The 27080-nt window shown below is 39.9% G+C and overlaps 1 protein-coding gene across 1 annotated transcript in view; it reads left to right on the top strand.

The window, feature by feature from the left end:
• Positions 1–27080, top strand: part of LOC139411282 (AT-rich interactive domain-containing protein 5B-like) — a 124533-nt gene that overhangs the window by 16298 nt on the left and 81155 nt on the right. The window contains exon 3 of the mRNA XM_071157409.1: positions 22816–23059. Within this exon, the coding sequence (XP_071013510.1) occupies positions 22816–23059 (244 nt within the window). The remainder of the gene's footprint in view (positions 1–22815; positions 23060–27080) is intronic.

Below are 27080 nucleotides of genomic sequence, written 5' to 3'. Positions count from 1 at the left end.
AGCTATATAGGATGGTTCTATAGTAATGTGAGATGGAGCTATATAGAATGACTATAGTAATGGGAGATGGAGCTATATAGGATGGTTCTATAGTAATGGGAGATGGAGCTATATAGGATGGTTCTATAGTAATGGGAGATGGAGCTATATAGGATGGTTCTATAGTAATGGGAGATGGAGCTATATAGGATGACTATAGTAATGGGAGATGGAGCTATATAGGATGACTCTATAGTAATGGGAGATGGAGCTATATATAGGATGGTTCTATAGTAATGGGAGATGGAGCTATATAGGATGACTCTATAGTAATGGGAGATGGAGCTATATAGGATGGTTCTATAGTAATGGGAGATGGAGCTATATAGGGTGGTTCTATAGTAATGGGAGATGGAGCTATATAGGATGGTTCTATAGTAATGGGAGATGGAGCTATATAGGATGACTCTATAGTAATGGGAGATGGAGCTATATAGGATGGTTCTATAGTAATGGGAGATGGAGCTATATAGGATGGTTCTATAGTAATGGGAGATGGAGCTATATAGGATGGTTCTATAGTAATGGGAGATGGAGCTATATAGGATGACTATAGTAATGGGAGATGGAGCTATATAGGATGGTTCTATAGTAATGGGAGATGGAGCTATATAGGATGGTTCTATAGTAATGGGAGATGGAGCTATATAGGATGGTTCTATAGTAATGGGAGATGGAGCTATATTGGATGACTATAGTAATGGGAGATGGAGCTTTATATAGGATGACTATAGTAATGGGAGATGGAGCTATATAGGATGACTATAGTAATGGGAGATGGAGCTATATAGGATGACTATAGTAATGGGAGATGGAGCTATATAGGATGACTGTAGTAATGGGAGATGGAGCTTTATATAGGATGGTTCTATAGTAATGGGAGATGGAGCTATATAGGATGGTTCTATAGTAATGGGAGATGGAGCTATATAGGATTGTTCTATAGTAATGGGAGATGGAGCTATATAGGATTGTTCTATAGTAAGGGGAGATGGAGCTTTATATAGGATGGTTCTATAGTAATGGGAGATGGAACTATATAGGATGGTTCTATAGTAATGGGAGATGGAGCTATATAGGATAACTATAGTAAGGGGAGATGGAGCTATATAGGATGGTTCTATAGTAATGGGAGATGGAACTATATAGGATGGTTCTATAGTAATGGGAGATGGAGCTATATAGGATGACTCTATAGTAATGGGAGATGGAACTATATAGGATGACTATAGTAATGGGAGATGGAGCTATATAGGATGGTTCTATAGTAAGGGGAGATGGAGCTATATAGGATGGTTCTATAGTAATGGGAGATGGAGCTATATAGGATGGTTCTATAGTAATGGGAGATGGAGCTATATAGGATGGTTCTATAGTAATGGGAGATGGAGCTATATAGGATGACTATAGTAAGGGGAGATGGAGCTTTATAGGATGGTTCTATAGTAATGGGAGATGGAGCTATATAGGATGGTTCTATAGTAAGGGGAGATGGAGCTTTATAGGATGGTTCTATAGTAATGGGAGATGGAGCTATATAGGATGGTTCAATAGTAATGGGAGATGGAGCTTTATATAGGATTGTTCTATAGTAATGGGAGATGGAGCTATATAGGATGGTTCTATAGTAATGGGAGATGGAGCTATATAGGATGGTTCAATAGTAATGGGAGATGGAGCTTTATATAGGATTGTTCTATAGTAATGGGAGATGGAGCTATATAGGATGGTTCTATAGTAATGGGAGATGGAGCTATATAGGATGACTATAGTAATGGGAGATGGAGCTATATAGGATGGTTCTATAGTAATGGGAGATGGAGCTTTATATAGGATGGTTCAATAGTAATGGGAGATGGAGCTTTATATAGGATGGTTCTATAGTAAGGGGAGATGGAGCTTTATAGGATGGTTCTATAGTAATGGGAGATGGAGCTATATAGGATGGTTCTATAGTAATGGGAGATGGAGCTTTATATAGGATGGTTCTATAGTAAGGGGAGATGGAGCTTTATAGGATGGTTCTATAGTAATGGGAGATGGAGCTTTATATAGGATGGTTCAATAGTAATGGGAGATGGAGCTTTATATAGGACTGTTCTATAGTAATGGGAGATGGAGCTATATAGGATGGTTCTATAGTAATGGGAGATGGAGCTATATAGGATGACTATAGTAATGGGAGATGGAGCTATATAGGATGGTTCTATAGTAATGGGAGATGGAGCTATCGAGGTTGGTTCTATAGTAATTGGGGATGGTTCTATAGTAATGGGAGATGGAGCTATATAGGATGGTTCTATAGTAATGGGAGATGGAGCTATATAGGATGGTTCTATAGTAATGGGAGATGGAGCTATATAGGATGGTTCTATAGTAATGGGAGATGGAGCTATATAGGATGGTTCTATAGTAATGGGAGATGGAGCTATATAGGATGGTTCTATAGTAATGGGAGATGGAGCTATATAGGATGGTTCTATAGTAATGGGAGATGGAGCTATATAGGATGGTTCTATAGTAATGGGAGATGGAGCTATATAGGATGGTTCTATAGTAATGGGAGATGGAGCTATATAGGATGGTTCTATAGTAATGGGAGATGGAGCTATATAGGATGACTATAGTAATGGGAGATGGAGCTATATAGGATGGTTCTATAGTAAGGGGAGATGGAGCTATATAGGATGGTTCTATAGTAATGGGAGATGGAGCTATATAGGATGGTTCTATAGTAATGGGAGATGGAGCTATATAGGATGGTTCTATAGTAATGGGAGATGGAGCTATATAGGATGACTATAGTAATGGGAGATGGAGCTATATAGGATGGTTCAATAGTAATGGGAGATGGAGCTATATAGGATGGTTCTATAGTAATGGGAGATGGAGCTATATAGGATGACTATAGTAATGGGAGATGGAGCTATATAGGATGGTTCAATAGTAATGGGAGATGGAGCTATATAGGATGACTATAGTAATGGGAGATGGAGCTATATAGGATGGTTCAATAGTAATGGGAGATGGAGCTATATAGGATGGTTCTATAGTAATGGGAGATGGAGCTATATAGGATGGTTCTATAGTAATGGGAGATGGAGCTATATAGGATGGTTCTATAGTAATGGGAGATGGAGCTATATAGGATGACTATAGTAATGGGAGATGGAGCTATATAGGATGACTCTATAGTAATGGGAGATGGAGCTATCAAGGTTGGTTCTATAGTAATGGGGGATGGTTCTATAGTAATGGGAGATGGAGCTATATAGGATGGTTCTATAGTAATGGGAGATGGAGCTATATAGGATGGTTCTATAGTAATGGGAGATGGAGCTATATAGGATGGTTCTATAGTAATGGGAGATGGAGCTATATAGGATGGTTCTATAGTAATGGGAGATGGAGCTATATAGGATGGTTCTATAGTAATGGGAGATGGAGCTATATAGGATGGTTCTATAGTAATGGGAGATGGAGCTATATAGGATGGTTCTATAGTAATGGGAGATGGAGCTATATAGGATGACTATAGTAATGGGAGATGGAGCTATATAGGATGGTTCTATAGTAAGGGGAGATGGAGCTATATAGGATGGTTCTATAGTAATGGGAGATGGAGCTATATAGGATGGTTCTATAGTAATGGGAGATGGAGCTATATAGGATGGTTCTATAGTAATGGGAGATGGAGCTATATAGGATGACTATAGTAATGGGAGATGGAGCTATATAGGATGGTTCAATAGTAATGGGAGATGGAGCTATATAGGATGGTTCTATAGTAATGGGAGATGGAGCTATATAGGATGACTATAGTAATGGGAGATGGAGCTATATAGGATGGTTCAATAGTAATGGGAGATGGAGCTATATAGGATGACTATAGTAATGGGAGATGGAGCTATATAGGATGGTTCAATAGTAATGGGAGATGGAGCTATATAGGATGGTTCTATAGTAATGGGAGATGGAGCTATATAGGATGGTTCTATAGTAATGGGAGATGGAGCTATATAGGATGGTTCTATAGTAATGGGAGATGGAGCTATATAGGATGACTATAGTAATGGGAGATGGAGCTATATAGGATGACTCTATAGTAATGGGAGATGGAGCTATATAGGATGACTCTATAGTAATGGGAGATGGAGCTGTATAGGATGACTATAGTAATGGGAGATGGAGCTATATAGGATGACTCTATAGTAATGGGAGATGGAGCTATATAGGATGACTCTATAGTAATGGGAGATGGAGCTATATAGGATGGTTCTATAGTAATGGGAGATGGAGCTATATAGGATGGAGCTATATAGGATGGTTCTATAGTAATGGGAGATGGAGCTATATAGGATGGTTCTATAGTAATGGGAGATGGAGCTATATAGGATGACTATAGTAATGGGAGATGGAGCTATATAGGATGATTATAGTAATGGGAGATGGAGCTATATAGGATGGTTCTATAGTAATGGGAGATGGAGCTATATAGGATGGTTCTATAGTAATGGGAGATGGAGCTATATAGGATGGTTCTATAGTAATGGGAGATGGAGCTATATAGGATGGTTCTATAGTAATGGGAGATGGAGCTATATAGGATGGTTCTATAGTAATGGGAGATGGAGCTATATAGGATGGTTCTATAGTAATGGGAGATGGAGCTATATAGGATGGTTCTATAGTAATGGGAGATGGAGCTATATAGGATGGTTCTATAGTAATGGGAGATAGAGCTATATAGGATGGTTCTATAGTAATGGGAGATGGAGCTATATAGGATGACTATAGTAATGGGAGATGGAGCTATATAGGATGGTTCTATAGTAATGGGAGATGGAGCTATATAGGATGGTTCTATAGTAATGGGAGATGGAGCTATATAGAATGACTATAGTAATGGGAGATGGAGCTATATAGGATGGTTCTATAGTAATGGGAGATGGAGCTATATAGGATGGTTCTATAGTAATGGGAGATGGAGCTATATATGATGGTTCTATAGTAATGGGAGATGGAGCTATATAGGATGACTATAGTAATGGGAGATGGAGCTATATAGGATGACTCTATAGTAATGGGAGATGGAGCTATATATAGGATGGTTCTATAGTAATGGGAGATGGAGATATATAGGATGACTCTATAGTAATGGGAGATGGAGCTATATAGGATGGTTCTATAGTAATGGGAGATGGAGCTTTATATAGGATGGTTCTATAGTAATGGGAGATGGAGCTATATAGGATGGTTCTATAGTAATGGGAGATGGAGCTATATAGGATGGTTCTATAGTAATGGGAGATGGAGCTATATAGGATGACTCTATAGTAATGGGAGATGGAGCTATATAGGATGGTTCTATAGTAATGGGAGATGGAGCTATATAGGATGGTTCTATAGTAATGGGAGATGGAGCTATATTGGATGACTATAGTAATGGGAGATGGAGCTTTATATAGGATGACTATAGTAATGGGAGATGGAGCTATATAGGATGACTATAGTAATGGGAGATGGAGCTATATAGGATGACTATAGTAATGGGAGATGGAGCTATATAGGATGACTATAGTAATGGGAGATGGAGCTTTATATAGGATGGTTCTATAGTAATGGGAGATGGAGCTATATAGGATGGTTCTATAGTAATGGGAGATGGAGCTATATAGGATTGTTCTATAGTAATGGGAGATGGAGCTATATAGGATGGTTCTATAGTAAGGGGAGATGGAGCTTTATATAGGATGGTTCTATAGTAATGGGAGATGGAACTATATAGGATGGTTCTATAGTAATGGGAGATGGAGCTATATAGGATAACTATAGTAAGGGAGATGGAGCTATATAGGATGGTTCTATAGTAATGGGAGATGGAACTATATAGGATGGTTCTATAGTAATGGGAGATGGAGCTATATAGGATGACTCTATAGTAATGGGAGATGGAACTATATAGGATGACTATAGTAATGGGAGATGGAGCTATATAGGATGGTTCTATAGTAATGGGAGATGGAGCTATATAGGATGGTTCTATAGTAATGGGAGATGGAGCTATATAGGATGGTTCTATAGTAATGGGAGATGGAGCTATATAGGATGGTTCTATAGTAATGGGAGATGGAGCTATATAGGATGACTATAGTAAGGGGAGATGGAGCTTTATAGGATGGTTCTATAGTAATGGGAGATGGAGCTATATAGGATGGTTCTATAGTAATGGGAGATGGAGCTTTATAGGATGGTTCTATAGTAATGGGAGATGGAGCTTTATATAGGATTGGTTCTATAGTAATGGGAGATGGAGCTATATAGGATGGTTCTATAGTAATGGGAGATGGAGCTATATAGGATGGTTCTATAGTAATGGGAGATGGAGCTATATAGGATGGTTCTATAGTAATGGGAGATGGAGCTATATAGGATGGTTCTATAGTAATGGGAGATGGAGCTATATAGGATGACTATAGTAATGGGAGATGGAGCTATATAGGATGGTTCTATAGTAATGGGAGATGGAGCTTTATATAGGATGGTTCAATAGTAATGGGAGATGGAGCTTTATATAGGATGGTTCTATAGTAAGGGGAGATGGAGCTTTATAGGATGGTTCTATAGTAATGGGAGATGGAGCTATATAGGATGGTTCTATAGTAATGGGAGATGGAGCTTTATATAGGATGGTTCTATAGTAAGGGGAGATGGAGCTTTATAGGATGGTTCTATAGTAATGGGAGATGGAGCTTTATATAGGATGGTTCAATAGTATTGGGAGATGGAGCTTTATATAGGATTGTTCTATAGTAATGGGAGATGGAGCTATATAGGATGGTTCTATAGTAATGGGAGATGGAGCTATATAGGATGACTATAGTAATGGGAGATGGAGCTATATAGGATGGTTCTATAGTAATGGGAGATGGAGCTATCGAGGTTTGTTCTATAGTAATTGGGGATGGTTCTATAGTAATGGGAGATGGAGCTATATAGGATGGTTCTATAGTAATGGGAGATGGAGCTATATAGGATGGTTCTATAGTAATGGGAGATGGAGCTATATAGGATGGTTCTATAGTAATGGGAGATGGAGCTATATAGGATGGTTCTATAGTAATGGGAGATGGAGCTATATAGGATGGTTCTATAGTAATGGGAGATGGAGCTATATAGGATGGTTCTATAGTAATGGGAGATGGAGCTATATAGGATGGTTCTATAGTAATGGGAGATGGAGCTATATAGGATGGTTCTATAGTAATGGGAGATGGAGCTTATAGGATGACTATAGTAATGGGAGATGGAGCTATATAGGATGGTTCTATAGTAATGGGAGATGGAGCTATATAGGATGCTATAGTAATGGGAGATGGAGCTATATAGGATGACTATAGTAATGGATGGAGCTATCTATAGTAATGGGAGATGGAGCTATATAGGATGGTTCTATAGTAATGGGAGATGGAGCTATATAGGATGGAGCTATAGTAATGGGAGATGGAGCTATATAGGATGGTTCTATAGTAATGGGAGATGGAGCTATATAGGATGACTATAGTAATGGGAGATGGAGCTATATAGGATGGTTCAATAGTAATGGGAGATGGAGCTATATAGGATGGTTCTATAGTAATGGGAGATGGAGCTATATAGGATGACTATAGTAATGGGAGATGGAGCTATATAGGATGGTTCAATAGTAATGGGAGATGGAGCTATATAGGATGACTATAGTAATGGGAGATGGAGCTATATAGGATGGTTCTATAGTAATGGGAGATGGAGCTATATAGGATGGTTCTATAGTAATGGGAGATGGAGCTATATAGGATGGTTCTATAGTAATGGGAGATGGAGCTATATAGGATGGTTCTATAGTAATGGGAGATGGAGCTATATAGGATGACTATAGTAATGGGAGATGGAGCTATATAGGATGACTCTATAGTAATGGGAGATGGAGCTATATAGGATGGTTCTATAGTAATGGGAGATGGAGCTGTATAGGATGGTTCTATAGTAATGGGAGATGGAGCTATATAGGATGACTCTATAGTAATGGGAGATGGAGCTATATAGGATGACTCTATAGTAATGGGAGATGGAGCTATATAGGATGGTTCTATAGTAATGGGAGATGGAGCTATATAGGATGACTATAGTAATGGGAGATGGAGCTATATAGGATGAGTAATGGGAGATGGAGCTATATAGGATGGTTCTATAGTAATGGGAGATGGAGCTATATAGATGATTATAGTAATGGGAGATGGAGCTATATAGGATGGTTCTATAGTAATGGGAGATGGAGCTATATAGGATGGTTCTATAGTAATGGGAGATGGAGCTATATAGGATGGTTCTATAGTAATGGGAGATGGAGCTATATAGGATGGTTCTATAGTAATGGGAGATGGAGCTATATAGGATGGTTCTATAGTAATGGGAGATGGAGCTATATAGGATGGTTCTATAGTAATGGGAGATGGAGCTATATAGGATGGTTCTATAGTAATGGGAGATGGAGCTATATAGGATGGTTCTATAGTAATGGGAGATGGAGCTATATAGGATGGTTCTATAGTAATGGGAGATGGAGCTATATAGGATGACTATAGTAATGGGAGATGGAGCTATATAGGATGGTTCTATAGTAATGGGAGATGGAGCTATATAGGATGGTTCTATAGTAATGGGAGATGGAGCTATATAGGATGACTATAGTAATGGGAGATGGAGCTATATAGGATGGTTCTATAGTAATGGGAGATGGAGCTATATAGGATGGTTCTATAGTAATGGGAGATGGAGCTATATAGGATGGTTCTATAGTAATGGGAGATGGAGCTATATAGGATGGTTCTATAGTAATGGGAGATGGAGCTATATAGGATGACTCTATAGTAATGGGAGATGGAGCTATATAGGATGGTTCTATAGTAATGGGAGATGGAGCTATATAGGATGACTCTATAGTAATGGGAGATGGAGCTATATAGGATGGTTCTATAGTAATGGGAGATGGAGCTTTATATAGGATGGTTCTATAGTAATGGGAGATGGAGCTATATAGGGTGGTTCTATAGTAATGGGAGATGGAGCTATATAGGATGGTTCTATAGTAATGGGAGATGGAGCTATATAGGATGACTCTATAGTAATGGGAGATGGAGCTATATAGGATGGTTCTATAGTAATGGGAGATGGAGCTATATAGGATGGTTCTATAGTAATGGGAGATGGAGCTATATTGGATGACTATAGTAATGGGAGATGGAGCTTTATATAGGATGACTATAGTAATGGGAGATGGAGCTATATAGGATGACTATAGTAATGGGAGATGGAGCTATATAGGATGACTATAGTAATGGGAGATGGAGCTATATAGGATGGACTATAGTAATGGGAGATGGAGCTATATAGGATGGTTCTATAGTAATGGGAGATGGAGCTATATAGGATGGTTCTATAGTAATGGGAGATGGAGCTATATAGGATGACTATAGTAATGGGAGATGGAGCTATATAGGATGGTTCTATAGTAATGGGAGATGGAGCTATATAGGATGGTTCTATAGTAATGGGAGATGGAGCTATATAGGATGGTTCTATAGTAATGGGAGATGGAGCTATATAGGATGGTTCTATAGTAATGGGAGATGGAGCTATAGGATGGTTCTATAGTAATGGGAGATGGAGCTATATAGGATGGTTCTATAGTAATGGGAGATGGAGCTATATAGGATGACTCTATAGTAATGGGAGATGGAGCTATATAGGATGACTATAGTAATGGGAGATGGAGCTATATAGGATGGTTCTATAGTAATGGGAGATGGAGCTATATAGGATGGTTCTATAGTAATGGGAGATGGAGCTATATAGGATGGTTCTATAGTAATGGGAGATGGAGCTATATAGGATGGTTCTATAGTAATGGGAGATGGAGCTATATAGGATGACTATAGTAATGGGAGATGGAGCTATATAGGATGGTTCTATAGTAATGGGAGATGGAGCTATATAGGATGGTTCTATAGTAATGGGAGATGGAGCTATATAGGATGGTTCTATAGTAATGGGAGATGGAGCTATATAGGATGGTTCTATAGTAATGGGAGATGGAGCTATATAGGATGGTTCTATAGTAATGGGAGATGGAGCTATATAGGATGGTTCTATAGTAATGGGAGATGGAGCTATATAGGATGGTTCAATAGTAATGGGAGATGGAGCTATATAGGATGGTTCTATAGTAATGGGAGATGGAGCTATATAGGATGGTTCTATAGTAATGGGAGATGGAGCTATATAGGATGACTCTATAGTAATGGGAGATGGAGCTATATAGGATGGTTCTATAGTAATGGGAGATGGAGCTATATAGGATGGTTCTATAGTAATGGGAGATGGAGCTATATAGGATGGTTCTATAGTAATGGGAGATGGAGCTATATAGGATGGTTCTATAGTAATGGGAGATGGAGCTATATAGGATGGTTCTATAGTAATGGGAGATGGAGCTATATAGGATGGTTCTATAGTAATGGGAGATGGAGCTATATAGGATGGTTCTATAGTAATGGGAGATGGAGCTATATAGGATGGTTCTATAGTAATGGGAGATGGAGCTATATAGGATGGTTCTATAGTAATGGGAGATGGAGCTATATAGGATGGTTCTATAGTAATGGGAGATGGAGCTATATAGGATGACTATAGTAATGGGAGATGGAGCTATATAGGATGGTTCTATAGTAATGGGAGATGGAGCTAGCTATATAGGATGGTTCTATAGTAATGGGAGATGGAGCTATATAGGATGGTTCTATAGTAATGGGAGATGGAGCTATATAGGATGGTTCTATAGTAATGGGAGATGGAGCTATATAGGATGGTTCTATAGTAATGGGAGATGGAGCTATATAGGATGGTTCTATAGTAATGGGAGATGGAGCTATATAGGATGGTTCTATAGTAATGGGAGATGGAGCTATATAGGATGGTTCTATAGTAATGGGAGATGGAGCTATATAGGATGGTTCTATAGTAATGGGAGATGGAGCTATATAGGATGGTTCTATAGTAATGGGAGATGGAGCTATATAGGATGGTTCTATAGTAATGGGAGATGGAGCTATATAGGATGGTTCTATAGTAATGGGAGAGGAGCTATATAGGATGCTATAGTAGGATGGTTCTATAGTAATGGGAGATGGAGCTATATAGGATGGTTCTATAGTAATGGGAGATGGAGCTATATAGGATGGTTCTATAGTAATGGGAGATGGAGCTATATAGGATGACTATAGTAATGGGAGATGGAGCTATATAGGATGGTTCTATAGTAATGGGAGATGGAGCTATATAGGATGGTTCTATAGTAATGGGAGATGGAGCTATATAGGATGGTTCTATAGTAATGGGAGATGGAGCTATATAGGATGGTTCTATAGTAATGGGAGATGGAGCTATATAGGATGACTATAGTAATGGGAGATGGAGCTATATAGGATGGTTCTATAGTAATGGGAGATGGAGCTATATAGGATGGTTCTATAGTAATGGGAGATGGAGCTATATAGGATGGTTCTATAGTAATGGGAGATGGAGCTATATAGGATGGTTCTATAGTAATGGGAGATGGAGCTATATAGGATGGTTCTATAGTAATGGGAGATGGAGCTATATAGGATGACTCTATAGTAATGGGAGATGGAGCTATATAGGATGACTCTATAGTAATGGGAGATGGAGCTATATAGGATGGTTCTATAGTAATGGGGGATGGTTCTATAGTAATGGGAGATGGAGCTATATAGGATGGTTCTATAGTAATGGGAGATGGAGCTATATAGGATGGTTCTATAGTAATGGGAGATGGAGCTATATAGGATGGTTCTATAGTAATGGGAGATGGAGCTATATAGGATGGTTCTATAGTAATGGGAGATGGAGCTATATAGGATGGTTCTATAGTAATGGGAGATGGAGCTATATAGGATGGTTCTATAGTAATGGGAGATGGAGCTATATAGGATGGTTCTATAGTAATGGGAGATGGAGCTATATAGGATGGTTCTATAGTAATGGGAGATGGAGCTATATAGGATGACTATAGTAATGGGAGATGGAGCTATATAGGATGGTTCTATAGTAATGGGAGATGGAGCTATATAGGATGGTTCTATAGTAATGGGAGATGGAGCTATATAGGATGGTTCTATAGTAATGGGAGATGGAGCTATATAGGATGGTTCTATAGTAATGGGAGATGGAGCTATATAGGATGACTATAGTAATGGGAGATGGAGCTATATAGGATGGTTCTATAGTAATGGGAGATGGAGCTATATAGGATGGTTCTATAGTAATGGGAGATGGAGCTATATAGGATGGTTCTATAGTAATGGGAGATGGAGCTATATAGGATGGTTCTATAGTAATGGGAGATGGAGCTATATAGGATGACTATAGTAATGGGAGATGGAGCTATATAGGATGGTTCTATAGTAATGGGAGATGGAGCTATATAGGATGGTTCTATAGTAATGGGAGATGGAGCTATATAGGATGGTTCTATAGTAATGGGAGATGGAGCTATATAGGATGGTTCTATAGTAATGGGAGATGGAGCTATATAGGATGGTTCTATAGTAATGGGAGATGGAGCTATATAGGATGACTCTATAGTAATGGGAGATGGAGCTATATAGGATGACTCTATAGTAATGGGAGATGGAGCTATATAGGATGACTATAGTAATGGGAGATGGAGCTTTATAGGATGGTTCTATAGTAATGGGAGATGGAGCTATATAGGATGACTCTATAGTAATGGGAGATGGAGCTATATAGGATGGTTCTATAGTAATGGGAGATGGAGCTATATAGGATGACTATAGTAATGGGAGATGGAGCTATATAGGATGGTTCTATAGTAATGGGAGATGGAGCTATATAAGATGATTATAGTAATGGGAGATGGAGCTATATAGGATGGTTCTATAGTAATGGGAGATGGAGCTATATAAGATGATTATAGTAATGGGAGATGGAGCTATATAGGATGGTTCTATAGTAATGGGAGATGGAGCTATATAGGATGGATCTATAGTAATGGGAGATGGAGCTATATAGGATGGTTCTATAGTAATGGGAGATGGAGCTATATAGGATGGTTCTATAGTAATGGGAGATGGAGCTATATAGGATGACTATAGTAATGGGAGATGGAGCTATATAGGATGGTTCTATAGTAATGGGAGATGGAGCTATATAGGATGGTTCTATAGTAATGGGAGATGGAGCTATATAGGATGGTTCTATAGTAATGGGAGATAGAGCTATATAGGATGGTTCTATAGTAATGGGAGATGGAGCTATATAGGATGACTATAGTAATGGGAGATGGAGCTATATAGGATGGTTCTATAGTAATGGGAGATGGAGCTATATAGGATGGTTCTATAGTAATGGGAGATGGAGCTATATAGGATGACTATAGTAATGGGAGATGGAGCTATATAGGATGGTTCTATAGTAATGGGAGATGGAGCTATATAGGATGGTTCTATAGTAATGGGAGATGGAGCTATATAGGATGGTTCTATAGTAATGGGAGATGGAGCTATATAGGATGGTTCTATAGTAATGGGAGATGGAGCTATATAGGATGGTTCTATAGTAATGGGAGATGGAGCTATATAGGATGGTTCTATAGTAATGGGAGATGGAGATATATAGGATGGTTCTATAGTAATGGGAGATGGAGCTATATAGGATGGTTCTATAGTAATGGGAGATGGAGCTATATAGGATGGTTCTATAGTAATGGGAGATGGAGCTATATAGGATGGTTCTATAGTAATGGGAGATGGAGCTATATAGGATGGTTCTATAGTAATGGGAGATGGAGCTATATAGAATGGTTCTATAGTAATGGGAGATGGAGCTTTATATAGGATGGTTCTATAGTAATGGGAGATGGAGCTATATAGGATGACTCTATAGTAATGGGAGATGGAGCTATATAGGATGGTTCTATAGTAATGGGAGATGGAACTATATAGGATGACTATAGTAATGGGAGATGGAGCTATATAGGATGGTTCTATAGTAATGGGAGATGGAGCTATATAGGATGGTTCTATAGTAATGGGAGATGGAGCTATATAGGATGGTTCTATAGTAATGGGAGTTGGAGCTATATAGGATGGTTCTATAGTAATGGGAGATGGAGCTATATAGGATGGTTCTATAGTAATGGGAGATGGAGCTATATAGGATGGTTCTATAGTAATGGGAGATGGAGCTATATAGGATGGTTCTATAGTAATGGGAGATGGAGCTATATAGGATGACTATAGTAATGGGAGATGGAGCTATATAGGATGGTTCTATAGTAATGGGAGATGGAGCTATATAGGATGGTTCTATAGTAATGGGAGATGTAGCTATATAGGATGACTCTATAGTAATGGGAGATGGAGCTATATAGGATGGTTCTATAGTAATGGGAGACGGAGCTATATAGGATGGTTCTATAGTAATGGGAGATGGAGCTATATAGGATGACTATAGTAATGGGAGATGGAGCTATATAGGATGGTTCTATAGTAATGGGAGATGGAGCTATATAGGATGGTTCTATAGTAATGGGAGATGGAGCTATATAGGATGGTTCTATAGTAATGGGAGATGGAGCTATATAGGATGACTATAGTAATGGGAGATGGAACTATATAGGATGGTTCTATAGTAATGGGAGATGGAGCTATATAGGATGGTTCTATAGTAATGGGAGATGGAGCTATATAGGATGGTTCTATAGTAATGGGAGATGGAGCTATATAGGATGGTTCTATAGTAATGGGAGATGGAGCTATATAGGATGGTTCTATAGTAATGGGAGATGGAGCTATATAGGATGGTTCTATAGTAATGGGAGATGGAGCTATATAGGATGGTTCTATAGTAATGGGAGATGGAGCTATATAGGATGGTTCTATAGTAACGGGAGATGGAGCTATATAGGATGGTTCTATAGTAATGGGAGATGGAGCTATATAGGATGGTTCTATAGTAATGGGAGATGGAGCTATATAGGATGACTATAGTAATGGGAGATGGAGCTATATAGGATGGTTCTATAGTAATGGGAGATGGAGCTATATAGGATGGTTCTATAGTAATGGGAGATGGAGCTATATAGGATGGTTCTATAGTAATGGGAGATGGAGCTATATAGGATGACTATAGTAATGGGAGATGGAGCTATATAGGATGGTTCTATAGTAATGGGAGATGGAGCTATATAGGATGGTTCTATAGTAATGGGAGATGGAGATATATAGGATGGTTCTATAGTAATGGGAGATGGAGCTATATAGGATGGTTCTATAGTAATGGGAGATGGAGCTATATAGGATGGTTCTATAGTAATGGGAGATGGAGCTATATAGGATGGTTCTATAGTAATGGGAGATGGAGCTATATAGGATGGTTCTATAGTAATGGGAGATGGAGCTATATAGAATGGTTCTATAGTAATGGGAGATGGAGCTTTATATAGGATGGTTCTATAGTAATGGGAGAGGGAGCTATATAGGATGACTCTATAGTAATGGGAGATGGAGCTATATAGGATGGTTCTATAGTAATGGGAGATGGAACTATATAGGATGACTATAGTAATGGGAGATGGAGCTATATAGGATGGTTCTATAGTAATGGGAGATGGAGCTATATAGGATGGTTCTATAGTAATGGGAGATGGAGCTATATAGGATGGTTCTATAGTAATGGGAGTTGGAGCTATATAGGATGGTTCTATAGTAATGGGAGATGGAGCTATATAGGATGGTTCTATAGTAATGGGAGATGGAGCTATATAGGATGGTTCTATAGTAATGGGAGATGGAGCTATATAGGATGGTTCTATAGTAATGGGAGATGGAGCTATATAGGATGACTATAGTAATGGGAGATGGAGCTATATAGGATGGTTCTATAGTAATGGGAGATGGAGCTATATAGGATGGTTCTATAGTAATGGGAGATGTAGCTATATAGGATGACTCTATAGTAATGGGAGATGGAGCTATATAGGATGGTTCTATAGTAATGGGAGACGGAGCTATATAGGATGGTTCTATAGTAATGGGAGATGGAGCTATATAGGATGACTATAGTAATGGGAGATGGAGCTATATAGGATGGTTCTATAGTAATGGGAGATGGAGCTATATAGGATGGTTCTATAGTAATGGGAGATGGAGCTATATAGGATGGTTCTATAGTAATGGGAGATGGAGCTATATAGGATGACTATAGTAATGGGAGATGGAACTATATAGGATGGTTCTATAGTAATGGGAGATGGAGCTATATAGGATGGTTCTATAGTAATGGGAGATGGAGCTATATAGGATGGTTCTATAGTAATGGGAGATGGAGCTATATAGGATGGTTCTATAGTAATGGGAGATGGAGCTATATAGGATGGTTCTATAGTAATGGGAGATGGAGCTATATAGGATGGTTCTATAGTAATGGGAGATGGAGCTATATAGGATGGTTCTATAGTAATGGGAGATGGAGCTATATAGGATGGTTCTATAGTAATGGGAGATGGAGCTATATAGGATGGTTCTATAGTAATGGGAGATGGAGCTATATAGGATGGTTCTATAGTAATGGGAGATGGAGCTATATAGGATGACTATAGTAATGGGAGATGGAGCTATATAGGATGGTTCTATAGTAATGGGAGATGGAGCTATATAGGATGGTTCTATAGTAATGGGAGATGTAGCTATATAGGATGACTCTATAGTAATGGGAGATGGAGCTATATAGGATGGTTCTATAGTAATGGGAGATGGAGCTATATAGGATGGTTCTATAGTAATGGGAGATGGAGCTATATAGGATGACTATAGTAATGGGAGATGGAGCTATATAGGATGGTTCTATAGTAATGGGAGATGGAGCTATATAGGATGGTTCTATAGTAATGGGAGATGGAGCTATATAGGATGGTTCTATAGTAATGGGAGATGGAGCTATATAGGATGACTATAGTAATGGGAGATGGAACTATATAGGATGGTTCTATAGTAATGGGAGATGGATCTATATAGGATGGTTCTATAGTAATGGGAGATGGAGCTATATAGGATGGTTCTATAGTAATGGGAGATGGAGCTATATAGGATGGTTCTATAGTAATGGGAGATGGAGCTATATAGGATGGTTCTATAGTAATGGGAGATGGAGCTATATAGGATGGTTCTATAGTAATGGGAGATGGAGCTATATAGGATGGTTCTATAGTAATGGGAGATGGAGCTATATAGGATGGTTCTATAGTAATGGGAGATGGAGCTATATAGGATGGTTCTATAGTAATGGGAGATGGAGCTATATAGGATGACTATAGTAATGGGAGATGGAACTATATAGGATGGTTCTATAGTAATGGGAGATGGAGCTATATAGGATGGTTCTATAGTAATGGGAGATGGAGCTATATAGGATGGTTCTATAGTAATGGGAGATGGAGCTATATAGGATGGTTCTATAGTAATGGGAGATGGAGCTATATAGGATGGTTCTATAGTAATGGGAGATGGAGCTATATAGGATGGTTCTATAGTAATGGGAGATGGAGCTATATAGGATGGTTCTATAGTAATGGGAGATGGAGCTATATAGGATGGTTCTATAGTAATGGGAGATGGAGCTATATAGGATGGTTCTATAGTAATGGGAGATGGAGCTATATAGGATGGTTCTATAGTAATGGGAGATGGAGCTATATAGGATGGTTCTATAGTAATGGGAGATGGAGCTATATAGGATGGTTCTATAGTAATGGGAGATGGAGCTATATAGGATGGTTCTATAGTAATGGGAGATGGAGCTATATAGGATGGTTCTATAGTAATGGGAGATGGAGCTATATAGGATGGTTCTATAGTAATGGGAGATGGAGCTATATAGGATGGTTCTATAGTAATGGGAGATGGAGCTATATAGGATATAGTAATGGGAGATGGAGCTATATAGGATGGTTCTATAGTAATGGGAGATGGAACTATATAGGATGACTCTATAGTAATGGGAGATGGAACTATATAGGATGGTTCTATAGTAATGGGAGATGGAGCTATATAGGATGGTTCTATAGTAATGGGAGATGGAACTATATAGGATGACTCTATAGTAATGGGAGATGGAACTATATAGGATGACTCTATAGTAATGGGAGATGGAACTATATAGGATGGTTCTATAGTAATGTGAGATGGAACTATATAGGATGACTCTATAGTAATGGGAGATGGAACTATATAGGATGGTTCTATAGTAATGGGAGATGGAGCTATATAGGATGGTTCTATAGTAATGGGAGATGGAGCTATATAGGATGGTTCTATAGTAATGGGAGATGGAACTATATAGGATGGTTCTATAGTAATGGGAGATGGAGCTATATAGGATGGTTCTATAGTAATGGGAGATGGAACTATATAGGATGACTCTATAGTAATGGGAGATGGAACTATATAGGATGACTCTATACTAATGTGAGATGGAGCTATATAGGATGACTATAGTAATGGGAGATGGAACTATATAGGTTGACTATAGTAATGGGAGATGGAACTATATAGGATGACTATAGTAATGGGAGATGGAACTATATAGGATGACTCTATAGTAATGGGAGATGGAACTATATAGGATGGTTCTATAGTAATGGGAGATGGAACTATATAGGATGACTATAGTAATGGGAGGAGCTAGCTATATAGGATGACTATAGTAATGGGAGATGGAATAGTAATGTGGAGCTATATAGGATGGTTCTATAGTAATGGGATGGGATGGTTCTATAGTAATGGGAGATGGAGCTATATAGGATGGTTCTATAGTAATGGGAGATGGAGCTATAGTAATGGGAGATGGAACTATATAGGATGGAGCTATATAGGATGGTTCTATAGTAATGGGAGATGGAGCTATATAGGATGACTATAGTAATGGGAGATATAGTAATGGATATAGAATGACTATAGTAATGGGAGATGGAGCTGGATGACTATAGTAATGGGAGATGGAGCTATATAGGATATTATAGGGGAGATGGAGCTGGATGGTTCTATAGTAATGGGAGATGGAGCTATAGTAATGGGAGATGGAGCTATATAGGATGGTTCTATAGTAATGGGAGATGGAGCTATATAGGATGACTATAGTAATGGGAGATGGAACTATATAGGATGGTTCTATAGTAATGTAATGGATGGATATATAGGATGACTATAGTAATCTATAGTAATGAGATGGAGGATGGTTCTATAGTAATGGATGACTATAGTAATGGGAGATGGATGGTTCTATAGTAATGGGAGATGGAGCTATATAGGATAATGGGAGATGGAGCTACTATAGTAGGGAGATGACTATAGTAATGGGAGATGGATATAGGATGACTCTATATAGGATGGAGCTATAGTAATGGGAGACGGAGCTGGATGGTTCTATAGTAATGGGAGATGGAGCTATATAGGATGACTATAGTAATCTATAGTAAGTGGGAGATGGAGCTATATAGGATGGTTCTATAGTAATGGGAGATGGAGCTATATAGGATGGTTCTATAGTAATGGGAGATGGAGCTATATAGGATGGTTGGGAGATGGAACTATAGTAATGGGAGATGGAGCTATATAGGATGGTTCTATAGTAATGGGAGATGGAGCTATATAGGATGGTTCTATAGTAATGGGAGATGGAGCTATATAGGATGGTTCTATAGTAATGGGAGATGGAGCTATATAGGATGACTATAGTAATGGGAGATGGAGCTATATAGGATGGTTCTATAGTAATGGGAGATGGAGCTATATAGGATGGTTCTATAGTAGGATGGTTCTACTATAGTAGATGGAGCTATATAGGATGGTTCTATGTAATGGGAGATGAGATGGATAGCTATATAGGATGACTCTATAGTAATGGGAGCTGGAACTATAGGATGACTATAGGGGAGATGGAACTATATAGGATGACTATAGTAATGGGAGATGGAACTATATAGGATGACTCTATAGTAATGGGAGATGGAACTATATAGGGAGATGGTTCTATAGTAATGGGAGATGACTATAGTAATGGGAGATGGAACTATATAGGATGGTTCTATAGTAATGTGAGATGGTTCTATACTATAGTGGTTCTATAGTAATGGGAGATGGATGACTCTATAGTAATGGGAGCTGGAACTATATAGGATGACTATAGTAATGGGAGATGGAACTATATAGGATGACTATAGTAATGGGAGATGGAACTATATAGGATGACTCTATAGTAATGGGAGATGGAACTATATAGGATGGTTCTATAGTAATGGATGACTATATAATGGATGGAGCTATATAGGATGACTATAGTAATGGGAGATGGAACTATATAGGATGGTTCTATAGTAATGTGAGATGGAGGTATATAGGATGACTCTATAGTAATGGGAGATGGAATATAGGAGATGGAACTATATAGGATGACTATATAATGGATGGACTGGGAGATGGAACTATATAGGATGACTATAGTAATGGGAGATGGAGCTATATAGGATGACTATAGTAATGGGAGATGGAGCTATATAGGATGGTTCTATAGTAATGGGAGATGGAGCTATATAGGATGACTCTATAGTAATGGGAGATGGAGCTATATAGGATGGTTCTATATTAATGGGAGATGGAGCTATATAGGATGACTATTGTAATGGGAGATGGAGCTATATAGGATGGTTCTATAGTAATGGGAGATGGAACTATATAGGATGACTATAGTAATGGGAGATGGAACTATATAGGATGACTCTATAGTAATGGGAGATGGAGCTATATAGGATGGTTCTAAAATAATGGGAGATGGAACTATATAGGAGGATTCTGACTTGCCTAGTTAAATAAAGGACATTTCTAAATGTCTTCAAACTTTGAAACGGTGGTCTATATATATATAATATTGTTATTGTTATTTGTCAGGAAGACCAACTCTCTCTCTGTGATGGAGCTGGTCTGACTCAGGAAGACCAACTCTCTCTCTGTGATGGTGCTGGTCTGACTCAGGAAGACCAACTCTCTCTCTGTGATGGAGCTGGTCTGACTCAGGAAGATATCCTCTCTCTCTGTGATGGAGCTGGTCTGACTCAGGAAGAAGCTCTCTCTGTGATGGAGCTGGTCTGACTCAGGAAGACAAGCTCTCTCTCTGTGATGGAGCTGGTCTGACTCAGGAAGATATCCTCTCTCTCTGTGATGGAGCTGGTCTGACTCAGGAAGATATCCTCTCTCTCTGTGATGGAGCTGGTGTGGCTCAGGAAGACAAGCTCTCTCTCTGTGATGGAGCGGGTCTGACTCAAGAAGACCAACTTTCTCTCTGTGATGGAGCTGGTCTGACTCAGGAAGACCAACTCTCTCTCTGTGATGGAGCTGGTCTGACTCAGGAAGATATCCTCTCTCTCTGTGATGGAGCTGGTGTGGCTCAGTAAGACAAGCTCTTTCTCTGTGATGGAGTTGGTCTGACTCAAGAAGACCAACTTTCTCTCTGTGATGGAGCTGGTCTGACTCAGGAAGACCAACTCTCTCTCTGTGATGGAGCTGGTCTGACTCAGGAAGATATCCTCTCTCTCTGTGATGGAGCTGGTCTGACTCAGGAAGACCAACTCTCTCTCTGTGATGGAGCTGTCTGACTCAAGAAGACAAGCTCTCTCTCTGTGATGGTGCGAGTCTGACTCAGGAAGAACAACTCTCTCTCTGTGATGGAGCTGGTCTGACTCAGGAAGACAAGCTCTCGCTCTGTGATGGAGCTGGTCTGACTCAGGAAGATATCCTCTCTCTCTGTGATGGAGCTGGTCTGACTAAGGAAGACAAGCTCTCTCTCTGTGATGGAGCTGGTCTGACTCAAGAAGACAAGCTCTCTCTCTGTGATGGTGCGGGTCTGACTCAGGAAGACCAACTCTCTCTCTGTGATGGAGCTGGTCTGACTCAGGAAGACAAGCTCTCGCTCTGTGATGGAGCTGGTCTGACTCAGGAAGAAGCTCTCTCTCTGTGATGGAGCTGGTCTGACTCAGGAAGAAGCTCTCTCTCTGTGATGGAGCTGGTCTGACTCAGGAAGAAGCTCTCTCTCTGATGGAGCTGGTGTGACTCAGAAAGACAAGCTCTCGCTCTGTGATGGTGATGTCTGACTCAGGAAGACAAGCTCTCTCTCTGTGATGGAGCTGGTCTGACTCAGGAAGAAGCTCTCTCTGTGATGGGGCGGGTCTGACTCAGGAAGAAGCTCTCTCTCTGTGATGGAGCTGGTCTGACTCAGGAAGAAGCTCTCTCTCTGTGATGGAGCTGGTGTGACTCAGGAAGACAAGCTCTCTCTCTGTGATGGAGCTGGTGTGATGGAGCGGGTCTGACTCAGGAAGAAGCTCTCTCTGTGATGGAGCTGGTGTGATGGAGCGGGTCTGACTCAGGAAGACATCCTCTCTCTCTGTGATGGAGCTGGTCTGACTCAGGAAGAAGCTCTCTCTGTGATGGAGCTGGTGTGATGGAGCGGGTCTGACTCAGGAAGACATCCTCTCTCTCTGTGTGATGGTGCTGTTGCGTTTAATATTCCCCCCTCCTAAATTGTCTCATGTTTGAACTACTTTGTTATATGATATGATATTCCATTATATTATCTCCCCCCTGTCTGCAGGATGAGGTCCTGGCTGTGTCTGAGAAGGTGGTGGTGAAGTTACAGGACCTGGTCAGATGGACTGTATGGGACTCTTCAGGCTGGAGCAGGGGCCTGAAGGCTGCACCTCTAAAGCCCAGTGAGGTGCTCCAAGAGCTGGAGAAGAATGGACAGAGAGACACCCCCGTCCTCCACCGGTACAGAGAGTCAACACTCAACAGCGGCCTCAACTTCAAATACGTTTTAAAGGAAAAGACTCAACTAGGTAACACTGGCATTTCTCTTTCTCTCTGATTTTACGCTCTTACATCTCAGCTGTTCATGTCTGTAGCATGCAGTATGACGAGGTATATGTCATGTCTGTAGCATGCAGTATGATGAAGTAGAGGTCATGTCTGTAGCATGCAGTATGATGAGGTAGAGGTCATGTCTGTAGCATGCAGTATGATGAAGTAGAGGTCATGTCTGTAGCATGCAGTATGATGAGGTAGAGGTCATGTCTGTAGCATGCAGTATGATGAGGTAGAGGTCATGTCTGTAGCATGCAGTATGACGAGGTAGAGGTCATGTCTGTAGCATGCAGTATGACGAGGTAGATGTCATGTCTGTAGCATGCAGTATGATGAGGTAGAGGTAATGTCTGTAGCATGCAGTATGATGAGGTAGAGGTCATGTCTGTAGCATGCAGTATGACGAGGTAGAGGTCATGTCTGTAGCATGCAGTATGATGAGGTAGAGGTCATGTCTGTAGCATGCAGTATGACGAGGTAGAGGTCATGTCTGTAGCATGCAGTATGATGAGGTAGAGGTCATGTCTGTAGCATGCAGTATGATGAGGTAGAGGTCATGTCTGTAGCATGCAGTATGACGAGGTAGAGGTCATGTCTGTAGCATGCAGTATGATGAGGTAGAGGTCATGTCTGTAGCATGCAGTATGACGAGGTAGAGGTCATGTCTGTAGCATGCAGTATGATGAGGTAGAGGTCATGTCTGTAGCATGCAGTATGATGAGGTAGATGTCATGTCTGTAGCATGCAGTATGATGAAGTAGAGGTCATGTCTGTAGCATGCAGTATGATGAGGTAGAGGTCATGTCTGTAGCATGCAGTATTTACATATCTACCTCAATTACCTGGCACCCCTGCACATCGTCTCAGTACTGGTACCCAGTGTATATAACCATTTTATTAGCTGGTACCCCTGTATATAACCATGTTATTAGCTGGTACCCCTGTATATAACCATGTTATTAGCTGGTACTCCCTGTATATAGCCAAGTTATTACCTGGTACCCCTGCACATCGTCTCGGTACTGGTACCCCGTGTATATAACCATGTTATTAGCTGGTACCCCTGTATATAACCATGTTATTAGCTGGTACCCCTGTATATAACCATGTTATTAGCTGGTACTCCCTGTATATAGCCAAGTTATTACCTGGTACCCCTGCACATCGACTCAGTACTGACACCCCGTGTATATAACCATGTTATTACCTGGTACCCCTGCACATCAACTCAGTATTGGCACCCCGTGTATATAACGTGTATTTAACCATGTTATTACCTGGTACCCCTGCACATCGACTCAGTACTGACACCCCGTGTATATAACCATGTTATTACCTGGTACCCCTGCACATTGACTCAGTATTGGCACCCCGTGTATATAACCATGTTATTACCTGGTACCCCTGAACATTGACTCAGTACTGACTCCCCGTGTATATAACCATGTTATTACCTGGTACCCCTGCACATCGACTCAGTACTGACTCCCCGTGTATATAACCATGTTATTACCTGGTACCCCTGAACATTGACTCAGTACTGACTCCCCGTGTATATAACCATGTTATTACCTGGTACCCCTGCACATCGACTCAGTACTGACACCCTGTGTATATAACCATGTTATTACCTGGTACCCCTGAACATTGACTCAGTACTGACTCCCCGTGTATATAACCATGTTATTACCTGGTACCCCTGCACATTGACTCAGTACTGACTCCCCGTGTATATAACCATGTTATTACCTGGTACCCCTGAACATTGACTCAGTACTGACTCCCCGTGTATATAACCATGTTATTACCTGGTACCCCTGCACATTGACTCAGTACTGACTCCCCGTGTATATAACCATGTTATTACCTGGTACCCCTGCACATTGACTCAGTACTGACTCCCCGTGTATATAACCATGTTATTACCTGGTACCCCTGAACATTGACTCAGTACTGACTCCCCGTGTATATAACCATGTTATTACCTGGTACCCCTGCACATTGACTCAGTACTGACACCCCGTGTATATAACCATGTTATTACCTGGTACCCCTGCACATTGACTCAGTACTGACTCCCCGTGTATATAGCCAAGTTATCATTATTCATTGTGTATTTATTCCTCATGTTATTATTTTTCTATTTCAAAAAATATATCTCTGCATTGTTGGTAAGGGCCCGTCAGTCAGCATTTCACTGTTAGTGTCACGATCGTCGTAAAGGGGAGACCAAAGCACAGCGTGATTAGAATACATTATTCTCTTATTGAAGGACGAACACGAAGAGCAGTTCAACAAAAACAACAAGACGCTATGACCACCGAGTGCAGACACAGGCAATAACCCACGAACCACAATACAAAACAGGTTACCTAAATATGGTTCCCGATCAGAGACAACGACAAAAACCTGCCCCTGATTGAGAACCATATCAGGCCAAAACACATAGAAACAGACTAACTAGACATGCAACATAGAATGCCTACTCATATCACACCCTGACCAAACAAAACATAGAAACAAACAACGCAAATGATGGTCAGAGTGTGACAGTCTACTACACCTGTTGTTTACCAAGCATGTGACAAATCATATTTGATTTGATATGATTAATATAGAAAATATTTAGATAAAGCAAATCTTTCCCCTTATACGATTCCCTAAATGTTTTATATTTTATTTTTTAATCTCAAATAATATACCTAAATAATAAATGTTCAACTATAAAAATGACATTTTTGTGCCAGATAATGATTGTCCCAACTTTCAACAATCCCTGTACTAAGTCTTTGTAAGAATGGAAAGAGATCAGGAGAGGGCCTCAATCAGTTTGGAGCCCCACCTGTTCAGCTAATTTTTTTTATAACAAAATAATAATAATTGGCCTATTTTGCATGTTATTTCATGTCACATATCAGTCAGTTTGCAAACAATGTAAAAAGAAATGTTTCCCTTGAGTTAATTTGGTCACCAACAAACAAGATTTCTGTCTCTCACAGACCTGTGACTTCTTCTTTAAGAGGCTCCTCTGTCCTCCACGTGTTACCTGTATTAATGGCACCTGTTTGAACTTGTTATCAGTATAAAAGACACCTGTCCACAACCTCAAACAGTCACACTCCAAACTCCACTATGGCCAAGACCAAAGAGCTGTCAAAGGACACCAGAAACAAAATTGTAGACCTGCACCAGCCTGGGAAGACTGAATCTGCAACAGGTAAGCAGCTTGGTTTGAAGAAATCTACTGTGGGAGCAATTATTAGGAAATGGAAGACATACAAGACCACTGATAATCTCCCTCGATCTGTGGCTCCACGCAAGATTTCAACCAGTGGGGTCAAAATGAGCACTTCCCTATATAGAATACTACTATTGACCAGAGCCCTATTCCCTATATAGAACACTACTGTTGACCAGAGCCCTATTCCCTATATAGAACACTACTGTTGACCAGAGCCCTATTCCCTATATAGAACACTACTGTTGACCAGAGCCCTATTCCCTATATAGAACACTACTGTTGACCAGAGCCCTATTCCCTATATAGAACACTACTGTTGACCAGAGCCCTATTCCCTATATAGTACACTACTGTTGACCAGAGCCCTATTCCCTATATAGAACACTACTGTTGACCAGAGCCCTATTCCCTATATAGAATACTACTGTTGACCAGAGCCTTATTCCCTATATAGAACACTACTGTTGACCAGAGCCCTATTCCCTATATAGAACACTACTGTTGACCAGAGCCCTATTCCCTATATAGAACACTACTGTTGACCAGAGCCCTATTCCCCATATAGAACACTACTGTTGACCAGAGCCCTATTCCCTATATAGAATACTACTGTTGACCAGAGCCTTATACCCTATATAGAGCACTACTGTTGACCAGAGCCCTATTCCCTATATAGAACACTACTGTTGACCAGAGCCCTATTCCCTATATAGAACACTACTGTTGACCAGAGCCCTATTCCCTATATATAACAC

Source organism: Oncorhynchus clarkii, chromosome 1 (genome assembly GCF_045791955.1).
Source record: "Oncorhynchus clarkii lewisi isolate Uvic-CL-2024 chromosome 1, UVic_Ocla_1.0, whole genome shotgun sequence".
Lineage (NCBI taxonomy): Eukaryota > Metazoa > Chordata > Actinopteri > Salmoniformes > Salmonidae > Oncorhynchus > Oncorhynchus clarkii.
This window is presented reverse-complemented; position numbering and strand designations above follow the sequence as displayed.